Source organism: Macrobrachium rosenbergii, chromosome 55 (genome assembly GCF_040412425.1).
Source record: "Macrobrachium rosenbergii isolate ZJJX-2024 chromosome 55, ASM4041242v1, whole genome shotgun sequence".
In the NCBI taxonomy this organism is placed as follows: Eukaryota; Metazoa; Arthropoda; class Malacostraca; order Decapoda; family Palaemonidae; genus Macrobrachium; species Macrobrachium rosenbergii.
Window position 1 is genome coordinate 63,354,026 of NC_089795.1, and position 12,959 is coordinate 63,366,984.

The window sequence follows — 12,959 nt, forward strand, 5'->3', positions numbered from 1 at the left end:
CTGAAATATGTTGCCGAAGAATTCGGAACGTTTGCTTGTCTGATCAAGGCGGATTTATCTTTTGGCCCTTCAACCGACAGATGATCTTAAAAACAATACGTGACAGGTCCCAGTCGATAAGATGATTCAAATTATTTTTATCATTGAAGACAGCAGAGTTTTCAGACTGGAAATTTATGCTGAATAATCTTATGTGATACAGATTTGCCTTTAAATACTGTACAAGACAAGGGACTATACATTATACATGTATATATATATATATATATATATATATATATATATGAGGGCCTCAGAACCAGAAGGTTGTAAAACGCCACTTTTTAAAAATGAGTAAATTGCCCTCAAAGTCTAGCATTCATTACTCTGCTTCTAAGAAAGATATTGATTTAAACTAAGTTTCATATGAAAGCCTACTCTTTAGAATTTTTGTGAAAAATTTGAAAAAATTGTAGGTGCGCTGCAAAGCATTCAAAATGTCCGCCTAACCCTCACATTTGTTTATATTCTGGTCATTTGCACTTAAACTAGTTAAATGTGTAAAATGATAATAAAGTGTTATTATATTCGTGGTATAACAACAATGGATGTAATAATGATAATAATTATAATAATAATAAAAATATAATAATAATAATAATAATAATAATAATAATATTGATGAGTAATCAATATAGTGTGATGGAAAATATAATAATAATAATAATAATAATAATAATAATAATAATAATAATAATAATAATAATAATAATAATAATGATGTTGACGATGATAACCTTCCATCATCATAATGTTTAACCATTAAAGCGGCTGGCCTACATTACGTGCAGGCACGAGTTTGTCTGTACACCCAGAAACATATTCTTGGCCTGCATCGTGCAGTAATCTTAACACCATTTTTTCATGACGTTTCATTCCTTGTCCTTTTTCTTCCTCTGTTGCCGACATCATAGTCGATAAGAAATAAGGATAATAATAAAAAACACAAATCACAACACTACGGACATTCAATTTCGCCGCGAAAATCACTTGGGAATGAAACAATAGCGGAGATGTTTTCGGTGATTGGCCGAGAGCCCCTTATGCTGGAAAATGCTGATTGGCTCAGAACTGAATCCCGTTTAGTGACGCGCGCTCTCATTGGCTCCTCTGAGCTGCTGCAATGCAACCTTCTGGTTGTAACTGAGCAAGGTTGTAAGCTCCGCGCGACATCATTCGTTCATTTAGCTAAAATTGATAATTTCTACTGTTCAAGTAGGGATTTCGACCTTGAAACGGCTGACTAGCATAGAAATGTCATAAATAGACAGAAACGTTGCCACATCTACTGGTATGCTAACTCCAAATCAGTGGGGTGTGATTTACAACCTTCTGGTTCTGAGGCCCTCATATATATATATATATATATACATATATATATATAAGGCAATGAACATAAAATATTCCAGAAATTCAGCACCAGTCACTGACACCTAAGTAACCGTTCTTTTAGTTACCGTTGCAGCAGGGATGAAAAGTTACCTGTCCCATGAAGCCCTGTCCCTAGATCAAATTGCTCCCTTTCTTTCACTAGGCCCTTACGGCCGGATATGACGTCATTAACATGAAATATTTTGTGTGAGACAGAGAAAATGAGACGGAGACAGGAGCTACACAATCAACCCTTATTTACTCATTAGAACACCGCTGAAATGAATAGACAAACAGACAACAGACCCACCGGCTGACTGACTCACGAAAAAGGAAGCCCTTTACATTCACACTCGACCTTGTACTGACAAAAATCCATTGTCTTACTTTTACAACACGCTGACGGACTGCTTGTTCTGTTTTATAGTGTTTCAACTACGCTACTACACCCAAGGAACGCGAGAACGAAATTGTCCTCCCTTCCTGGATTATCTAAACTCCATACGCAGTGCCTAACAATCGTTTCGCGGCGCACAGCGCCTTCTCAACGTGTAAATGAAGTAGAGATGGGTTTGGTTTTCGGAGATGGGGGAATCTGGAGAGATTACACTGTCTTAAAAAAACAAAATATGGACAAAATGAGAATAAAAATACTTAATCACTAACTAAAATGGGAGTTAGAGAGAGGCTCTTTTCATTATCCATGACACTTGCATTTTAAAGGACCAATGACTTTCAATAAAATGTTTATGTTGAAATGGAGCATTTATCATTTCCCATCCAGCGTTACTAGCGAAAACCGAAGCTTTACTTAACCCTTTAATGAGAGAACTTGCGAGTATCATTAAGCCTACCCACACCAATGGAATAATACCTAAACTTCTACACAATGGAGGTGTATCGAAGATTGTCTCACTTCAAACCTCGGCCACCCCACCCACCACCTCCAGCCCCTGGAACGTAATATTAAGACCTTCCCTCTCTTCCGACTGCCATTTTCCTCTTGTTATTGTAGCCAGTTTCCATAAATCTTCTCTAGTACTGGATATTACCACAACTAATTACGTGCTGTACTAGGGCGTAGGCAGACCATGGCCGGCATACCTTACGTTTCTTCCTTACTCAACGTTACTCATTAGCCTCCTTATCTTTTATATTTCTTTTGAGTTTAACACGGTTAAGTACCCGTACAGTTCGGTACTTTTTGCAAGGGATGCAGAAAAATTACGAACTGCTATTTTCTGCAGAAAAACTATTGGATTTTTCGCTTAATGTACTTAAAAGAAAATTGACTACATACGTCCACGCGCTTATACAGTATATCCCATCCGTATAGTGTAGGTACAAAAACGTTTAGTAAATTAATATATATAATTTCACTACAATGCAAGGTTTACTTTTTCTTATATGAACGCTACAATGAATGACCCCGATCAAAAAACAAAGCCAGTGATTTGCAGAAACAGCAATACACAAACGCAAAGAGCAAAATATTTACGGAAATCAAAAAGTAGTCCAGCCCGATAATCTCTATTATGTTACAATTTTACTGGAACGTCCGACTGCAATTACTGATAATTTATAAAACAAGGGATTCAGAAAATTCTTTTATTTTCAATGTTCCTACTTGTTACAAAACTATAATGGCCGTGAAACAGGTGAAGCAGCATTGATGAATCTTGATTTTACGACGACCCAAGGAAACATGACGGCAAAATAAAGACGCCACTGCCACTGAATGATATTAAAAATATTACGAGAAAATTAAAGGTAGAAAGTGACAAATTTCATGCGACTCGGAGTCAATGGCTGAACTGCGTGTGAATCTTACCAATGTATCACGTACGCATTCGGAAAGACGCTTACCCACCAACTTACGAATTCTTGTGCTTCACAACAACAACTTTACCACCAAATTCGGTCTTTAATCACATCGGTGTGTCGATAACAACAGCTAACCTGACATGCACCAGCCATATTTCATTTATATGAACTTTGTCAAGGTAATACTTACCATCATTTTGCCCCAAAAATACAATCTGATAAAAGTTATTCTATCGAGTTGAACGAAATGATCAATTTATCGACTTTTTATGACCCCGAACATATATATTATGATTTGAAATATATATTATATATATATATATATATATAGCTATATAGCCATATATATGCAGCTCTGCAGCCACGAAAACATCTAGATTGAAAAGATGAAAGATGAAGGAATAAATGAAATAAAAATGACCAAAGTTTCCCCGAGTTCCCTTCTTCATCGTCGTCGTCTTTAGATCTCGAGTGTTACGGGTTTTCGTAGGCGGAATCGCGTGCGTGCGTCTGTGCCGGGTGGACTACTGGGGTCACTGGCCCGGGACTGAGGGAAATGGGGAGAAGGGAGAATAGCTGAGGGGGGAGGGGAGAGAACCGGTAGGGGAAGTCGAATAAAAAGGAGAGAGAGAAGAGAGAGAGAGAGAAATCGTCATAGAAGGGAAAATAGTATTAACTACCAAACATGGTACAAACTGATATATTACACGAAACTTACGCAATTTTAAGAAACGAATGTGGAGACAGGAGCGAAAGTTAAGATAATAACAGAAGCGGAAAGACTTGAATTATGAAAAAGGGGAGGGCACTGACCCCCAGAGAGTAAGAGAGAGCGAGAGAGAGGAGAGAGACAAAGAAAGACGATGACAAATATAAACGAAACATGGAGTAGGATTAACAACACCGTTTCAATCAGACAAAACAACGTGATGAACAGAAGGGAGAAAGTGAAGGAAGGATGTCTTAAGTTTCTTTGCTACAGAACGTGCACAGCACATAAGGAATCTCCAGCAGACTGGACCTACAAGAGATAACAGCATTAAAATGAATAAAGTAAACGGAAACACCAGGCTGAGAGAGCAGTTTCTCCATTCACCCCTTCCACAACTCTTCCCCCCCACCCTCCCCCACAAAAAAAATCTCGCCATTGCCCCTAGCTCCTACTTGCCTCTCTACTCCACCACCACCACGTCTCTTGCACCTTGCATGCCACTCCCCCACAACTCCTCCCCCTCTCTCTCTCTCTCTCTCTCTCTCTCTCTCTCCCGATACACCTTCCCTCCTCGTTACTTAGCTTCCTCTGAACCTCCCGCCGCCCCTTTCTCCCATTACCCCCATCGAGTCGTCTCGCTTCGTCGGTGTCTCCCCCAGGCTGGTCCTGTGGAATGGTCGACATAAGGAATTTCGGAACCAACTCCAGGCCCTGCTTCTGCTGCTTCTGCTGTGGATGTTATTGCTGTATCTGATTCTTTGGTTCGTGTTGCTCTTGCAAGATGCAATACTTGCCTCAGTTACCTCTTGCGTTCATTTCTATACATTCTTAAGTAAAGTAGTTCTCTTCGCATGTCAAGCTGCGAAATATGATTTGCCCTCTACTGCTATATTTGTTACTTCTGTTCTAATATCAAAAGTCAAATAAAAACTGACATGTAAAATATTACAACCTATGAAAATATAGAGGGCGATGAAGGGAAAAAACCTTCATAACATACAGGTACGCGAAGTAACAAGGCGAGGCTATGCACCTGTGATTGATTTGACCCCATCTTCCTGGACTAGTCACTGTAGAGCATGGTACATCAAACGGCGTTTTAGCCGAGGAACGGCAAGACGACACGAACAATTTATCACAAACAATCACACACAATCACATTTCTTTAACATGAGAAGTAGGGAGTCCAGTGTTATCTATGTTCTATAGAATATTTCATAATACAAGAACTAGAAGGTATTTTACAAATAATAAAGGGAAAACCTCTGATTTGCACTCTGATTCCTTTTAAAGCGAAGCGTCTATACTGGGATTGATCAAAGACATTTGAATGGAAGGCAAAGTACTGATCAAGAATGTGAAAAAAAAAGCCACCGCTGATTAATTTCGGCTGCAAGGGTGGAAAAATCTCCTACAATGGATAATACGAAAAGGTAACAAACAATAATAGTGATGCTGATACACACACTCAACGTCAGTATTATTAACTATAACAGTTTGTCACACTGGACAACATATAATTTCAGGCGATGAAAAAATATATAATTTAAGATTAGGATGCCACGTGATCCGATGTATCAACGTAACACTACCATATTAATATCAAGGTTAAAGTACGTAATTGGACAAGACAAAATGCATAACAGTTACATCAAAATGTGACCTTACTGATTTCAGTCAACAGTAAAAATACTGAAGCCACTGAAGCTATTTGGAAAAAGAGGCCTCACCACAATTTGCGACTTGTAACAGAAAACTCATTACTCGATTAAGCCAGAAATAAAGTTAAGTTAAATTTCAAAACGAACGAGAGAGAGAGAAGAATCACCTAAAGCAGTAACGAGTAAAAAAACCTCATTAGTCAATCTGAAGGACCTGAGAGAAGCAGTAAGCCGAGTTTTTTTAATTAGTCATCGTGTTAGAAGGTTTTCAATGCATGATTAACGCCACCCCCCCCCTCCTCTCTCTCTCTCTCTCTCTCTCTCTCTCTCTCTCTCTCTCTTCTGGTCATGACATACATGCTCAAAAAGTTAGCCAATTCAAATATATCTTTTAAAATTAACTGATCACGAACACTTGTATTTCATAAAATTTAACGAAAAAAATACGACGCATGAGATGGAAATTCACTTCGGACATGAGGTTAAAATGAAAATCAAAAGACACACGACGAGAAATTCGACTTACTTTCTACCTTATAATCTGGATATGCTCGCCGATTTCAAGCGTCACCTTTCGGGTGCCAAGTCATTGCATAAACTGTGTCATCAAGCCAAACCATTACGCTCTGACACCTCATATGCCCGCCGCGCTCGCTCTCCTTTCCAGTCTTCAGGATTCTAGGTTATTCTTCTGTACTACATTATATATAAGTACATATATACATATATATATATATATATATATATATATATATATATATATATATATATATATATATATATATATATATATACACACACATACACACACACACACAAACACACACATGCGTTTACATACATGCTAACAGACATACAGGCTTGCTGACCTCTGACGCTAACGAGTTTAATATTATCTCCTGCCCCTCTTCTTCCCATCTGTCAAGTGTATATATACTGTATACATACTATATATATACAAACACACAAAATGTATACAATACATAAACATCTTCGTAATGGAGGGCAGGTGATCAAAGAAAAATGCATGAAAACCATCAGGTGGAAAATATAAGTTTGCCCACAGCCATAAATTCACTTTATAAAAAATGACTTGGATTACGATTTGTTAAAAATATGGTAAGCAATGAATGCGTCAAGGAATAGGAGGAAAAAATAGAATATTGTGCTTGAAGACTGAAAACAGATAAGGAAACTTATTAAAGTTTATCCCTTGCTACAACAAGAAAACTCAAGTTTATACCTTGTTACAACAAGGGATGAACTTTAATTTAAAAATTAAATTTAAAAATTTGGTGTATCAAAACCTTGTAAAAATGGCAATGGAAAGTAAGCTTCTCTTTAAAGAACAAGGGTACATGGAATTGAAAAGTAATTTCTAATTATCAAACAAATTTGCAATGAGTACAAACTTAAGTTATCTGTTAATGAAACAGAACAAAAATATTTCATAATATCAATTTCTGAAACATCTGAAATATCAAAGGTGTTATGATTGCACAGAATTCTGGTTCCCTGCACCTTTTCACTGAAAAACACATTTCCACCTGAAGGCTGTAAACAGATGTAAATAACTCGCTGCTCCACCGAGAGAGTAACAAGTGCATTTCAGCATTTCCTTTAAAAGGATTATATCAACCAGTCTACTAAAATGTATTGTTTTAAAACCTTCCAGGCAACCGTCATGTGTTTTAAAAGACTGTATTTTAAACCCTGACAGAAGTAAAGAAAAGAAAATGAAGAAAGGAAGGCCTCAGTTCCCACAAAACGTTGCGTTGGCCGCCGGCCGTAGTTGCTAGAGCAGACAAGATACGACCTTCGATGCTCGGTCGCCTCCGATTGATTTCCCTCTGGCTTCGACTTGCCGCAGCAGGTACATAGCACATTTTGCGCTTCGTCCTTCCGGCTCACCGAGCAAAACAGTATCCAGAGAATACACTTTATGTAACAGGTTACAATGGGAAGAGCAGATGAAGCAATGTCGATTATTCATTCATATTTCGCCTCCTCTTTGTCCGAACGAGAACCCCAATGAAAATGACCTCTGAATGGGATCTCCCTCCGGTTCTCCACCAGAATAACCTCCTACACCCCATCCCTGTGTCCCCCTCCAACCCCCAACTGGTTGGTGAACCGCCTGACGTCGCCTGCCATCAGCTGTCTACTCTTCAGTTACTCTCCACTAACGCAACATTTTCCATCACTGTTTCACGCTACCGTGCAAACACCTGCACCATCATCTTCACCCACAGCGTTCGGTCGTAGGAAAATTTTCTCACAGAACACCCTTCATTCTTTAGTACTTCCGCACGTAAGGGAGAAAATATAAGGAACAATTCGAATTTTATCGTAACCACCGAGGAAATCCACTTCGAAGCCATCAACAAACCTCCATTTGTTTTTTTTTTTTACCAATTTTATAAGTTCCCTTCAGAAAGGCCTCGGGTCTTCCATTTTCTCTTTGCTGGTTTCAACTTAGGGTTGTGTCCGGTTTTATACAGGTAGATCTTAATATGAACACAGGCTCGTCATCGTAGAATACGAAGGACGATTCTGTGCTATATTTCTCTTAATGTTTTGATTTAACTGACCATAAAAAAATTTGAACTTCTTGTAACAACTGGCTTATTAAACTACCTACTTCAACTGTTCACTTAGTGTTCATAATGCGACTAAAACCAAACAAAATCATTTTATCATCAGCCGCAACGGTTGCATGAGACACGATCGCCATCAATTTCAAGGAAAATCAGAATTTCATAGAATCTCCACGTGACCTCAATTGATATAATCTTCCACTTCTTTAGAGTTGGCTCAGAGAGAGAGAGAGAGAGAGAGAGAGAGAGAGAGAGAGAGAGAGAGAGAGAGAGAGGGAATTCATATGAACAGCTCATCTGCACTTCCATATAAAGACGGATCACATGTGTTTACTTACAGCGATCATGAGACTGATGAATGATACATGTTATCGGTGAAGGTTCGTAAACTTCACAAAACACTGAAATCGATGCCTGAATTCATATTCGTGAGCTTTCGTCCATTCATTAAGCTTCAGATGAATTTAAAATACAACAATCAACAAACAATCAGCTTCAAATAATGTTCTTCAGAGTCTCTGTTGTGAAAACTTAGCAAATATAGCCTAGTTAAAAATTACTTCACTGCTACGGTCTCTACCACCACATACTGTTCATTGCATCTTAATCGAACATGGACCCCAAATATGTCCAACTTGAGAGAGAACCCTTAACGGCGACTGACAGATTAAACTCACACACAACCAAAATAAGCCTCAGCAGAAAAGAAGATTGACAGAAACATCCACCTCCCATCACAGAGAAAATCCCAGGCATCACTACCTCGCCATGAACTCTCACACGAGAACATTTGTTATTAAAGCTCATACCTATTCTCGCCCACCTACCCATCTCTTCCCGAGATAAGAGATCTCCTATCCGTGCCTGTTATTATCATCATCATCAACAACAACATTCTTACCCTTGGCCTCCTACTCCAATGACTCCACCCAGCCCTTAAGAATTAGAAAGGGTGGAACTAAAGTTCAGATTCTACGGACGAAAATCGGTCATTACTGTGACTACGACTTAATCCACGAACACCGAAAACGAACACTGATCTGGACTAATGCTGTAAACAAGATTTCGTGAGTGTATGTAAAAACGTAACTAACGTATGAGCCGGTGCAACGCCTCCAGCGATTCCCGACAAACTACAGAAAGAACTTGACAGTACTAATGTTACGTCAACTGCAATAATAACAACAACGACACTAATCGCTAATCTTAAGAATGAGCAATGAAAGAGAATAACCAAGCAGAAGAGAATGCAACTATGATGATCCTAGAAAAACACAGCAAATTTCTCTAAATTATAAAGAAACAAAATAGCAACAAGAGAACTATGTACAGGTCTCTACTAGCACAATTATTACTGCCAAAATATTACTTCTATAAAATAAAGTTGAACTGATGTTTGCCAAAATATTACTTCTATATAATAAAGTTGAACTGATGTTTAAGTTTAGCTGAATTCCATATCAAAACAGAGAACGAATCTCTGCTTAGACACCAACAAATAAGTTCATAGATACCTGAGATCACCCTACCTTCTTTTCGCAAAATGCTTATGAAAATCGACAACAATATGAAATATGTTTCTATTCTTTTTCAAAGCAAAAAGCACTAAAAACAGATGCTACACACCACAAACGTACTGCAATTACCAGTAGCCAGAACACTGGCTCATTCAAGTCATACCTAATGACAAGAACCCCGTAATGACATCACAGACAAGATACAGTATATGTCAGATTCCTTATCTCCAAAATCACAGTATAACGAAGGCTTCGTTACAACAGAAATTAAGCCTCTGAAGATAACTATCTTTAGAGCACTGAAATCACCTGACGCTAGATTAAGAAACGGACACTAAACGGGTCAACATGACAATTATTATACATAAAAAAAAATTACAACGGCTGCAATTAAGCATCACTGACGGTGGCTGTCAACCTCCATCTCATACTACGAATACCTATTTTTTTTTCTTATACTGGAGACATGTTATGAGCTGGAAATGTAATATATTAAAGCCAGGTAAAGCAGATGATAACTGTTTCTGAAAGTTATTACAGAACATATCTAAATGTATCCATTGCAAAAACCTTCCCATTGAATAAGAAAGAAGCCAAGTAAAATTCCTTACGGGAAAAATGTGGAAACGCTTCTTTTAAAAGACGGCTACAAACAACAGACGCTGATTACTCATTAAGCAATAACTTACACAAGAAAATCTTCCATTCCATGAATATGAAGCGCGCGAGAGAGGGAGACTGGAAGACCCAAGAAATCCTGATGGCGTGTCTCACGAACTCTTAAACTGTCAATTAGCATCCCAACCGTAGCCCATCATTAGCATAATTACCGTCACCTCCCCTTCCAACCCACGAATAACGATATCTCCGATAAAACGACCACTGCTACTGACTAACGTTTGGCGTCAATTTCGTTGCCCCTCCGCCCCCTCCCTCCATCCACCGTCTCAAGCACAAACGTGACGCGCCAAAGACAGTCATTAACATCTGCCAGCGAGATGAGAGGATGGGAGACGATACGTAATTACCGGCGAGAGAGACATAAAGGGTTCTATAATACCCAGGTGCATTAGCGAGCTATACTGTGCCATTACATGCAAATGAATGCAGTGATAGGCAAAAACAAATGACTAAGCACATTACGCTCCGTAACTCTTCGCTGCATCTAATAACCAGCCCTCGTCTTTATTCAACGAAATAACTGAAACATTCCAGTTTGCTAGCAATGTTGAATGACACTATCTTTCGATCTCAGCGGAAATTGCTCCTACTAACAAAATTTGGAATGGAGAGAGAGAGAGAGAGAGAGAGAGAGAGAGAGAGAGAGAGAGAGAGAGAGAGAGAAACTACTAATTATCTCCTGGTAAAAGTAAAAGTGAGAGACGGCATTCAGACTAAGGGAATTTTTACGTAAGTGAACTCGACAATCATTATAGAAGGAGTAAACATTGACGCAGTTTTAAGAAAATCGCAGAATATGTCCAAATAATCTAAGCTTTGTTAAAACGCCCAACGTATCCAGAAATGATGAAACTGGGACCTAAACAGTCAGTTGTACATACAGTTTTATCTAAATCATTCCCAAAACATTTACTGAGTGTCCACACCCAAGTGTACAGTAATACCTACTATCACACGTTCACGAAAGTGCCACTGCTCAAGCACAAAGGCGTTACTTAATGGATAAAAACAGGACTGGCGGAAAATAAAAGAAACAACGCAGCCGTTAAATGAATAACACCAGCCAGTTTCCGAAGCGTCTCTCAAGTATAATACATCCCTCAACACTGAAATGCAAAGGGCTACGAACGAATGTCATCCTTATGATAAAAACCACATAAAAGCACTCACCATCTTTTTAACGGTAATAGAATGTTTGCAAATTAACGAATGATTTTCTAGGTAAGTTATGTTCAACAGATAATCGTTTTACCAATCTTACAATGGTATTTCATTACTCCAGTAATGTAACACTTGCCAGCTAGAGATAAAATATTACAATTTGTAAAAGTTCATTTCAAGAACTACGCAAGGTATAATTCCAAGCGTCCATTTATCGGTGAGTTTAAACGAAGCCAAGACCTCAATAGTAGGGTCTACGAAAAACCACTGGACCGGAAGTCTTACCGCTCAGGCGCGCGTTCACGAAAATCTCGACATCTTCCGCTCACCGCATGCCGAGCAGAAACCAGAATTTTTGTTCTCTCTCTCTCTCTCTCTCTCTCTCTCTCTCTCTCTCTCTCTCTCTCTCTCTCTCTCTCTCTCTCTCTCAATAACTTTACTGCTTTTTTTATACGACTTGATTCAGGGTACAATCACATGCAACTTAAAAATTTATACGCACCTACATGTAAACAATTAATATATATATATATGTGTGTGTGTGTGTGTGTGTATGTATGAATGTATGTATGTGTGCACGTGTGTGTTTTAACTATAACCACTGTGAGCAGTCTCGGCTCCCTCATGATGTTATAACCTTATCTTCAGACTGCTAAACCTATCTTAATCCGCAGGGTGATTTTAAGATGTGACAGGTAGACCTTATCACGGCAGTTAATCTGGCGCATCAATCCATCAAGGGAAAGAAGCTACCTACAATTATGGGTAAGCTTAACAGTCTCTCTCTCTCTCTCTCCTTCACTATATGAAATTCAAAATGAGTCCACGCATGCACGTTTCATATTCCGTTCAAGCGACTGAGATTACGCTGGAGCCGGTGTACAAACATCTGCCTTGGGCAACCATGCCCAACTTAGGACTATGAATCTTTGTCAGGAAGTACGTCGTCTCAAGTTCTTATTTCTATAAAATACCTACTTCATAAGGGCTTTCACGTCTTACCTAAGAAAACGAGAGCCAAAGCACAAAACAGTGACATCTGATAGCTTACAATTAATCAGTCAATCATAGAAAATATAAGAGGTAAAACTGAGATCTGGAACTTACCGTCGTTAACCATACGGCCGAGAATCTTCCCCATATCTCTGACGGAACGTTTGGCTAATTCTTCCGTCTCCTCGGACTCCATGTTGAGGACTGAAGTTAATTTAGTTAAGGAAAATACTGGGATAAATGTTCAATACATCACAAGAGATTGGAAAAATTACAAAAAATAAGAATACTGAAATGTCACATTTCGAAGAATTTGGAAGAGAAAACTCAAATCATTACATAATAATAGTATTGTTACGTTCGCAAAACACAAACTAATCCATAAATTGCACAATGAGCTACA

At 38.6% G+C, this 12,959-nt stretch overlaps 1 protein-coding gene across 5 annotated transcripts in view; it reads right to left on the reverse strand.

The window, feature by feature from the left end:
- Positions 1 to 12,959, reverse strand: part of fus (fusilli) — a 192,034-nt gene that overhangs the window by 95,311 nt on the left and 83,764 nt on the right. For all 5 annotated transcript variants that reach the window (XR_010852109.1, XM_067098715.1, XM_067098712.1 and 2 more), the window contains exon 4: positions 12,671 to 12,760. Coding sequence is in view for 4 of the 5 variants with exons in the window: in XM_067098715.1 (XP_066954816.1) it covers positions 12,671 to 12,760 (90 nt within the window). In the remaining variant the exon portion in view is untranslated. The remainder of the gene's footprint in view (positions 1 to 12,670; positions 12,761 to 12,959) is intronic.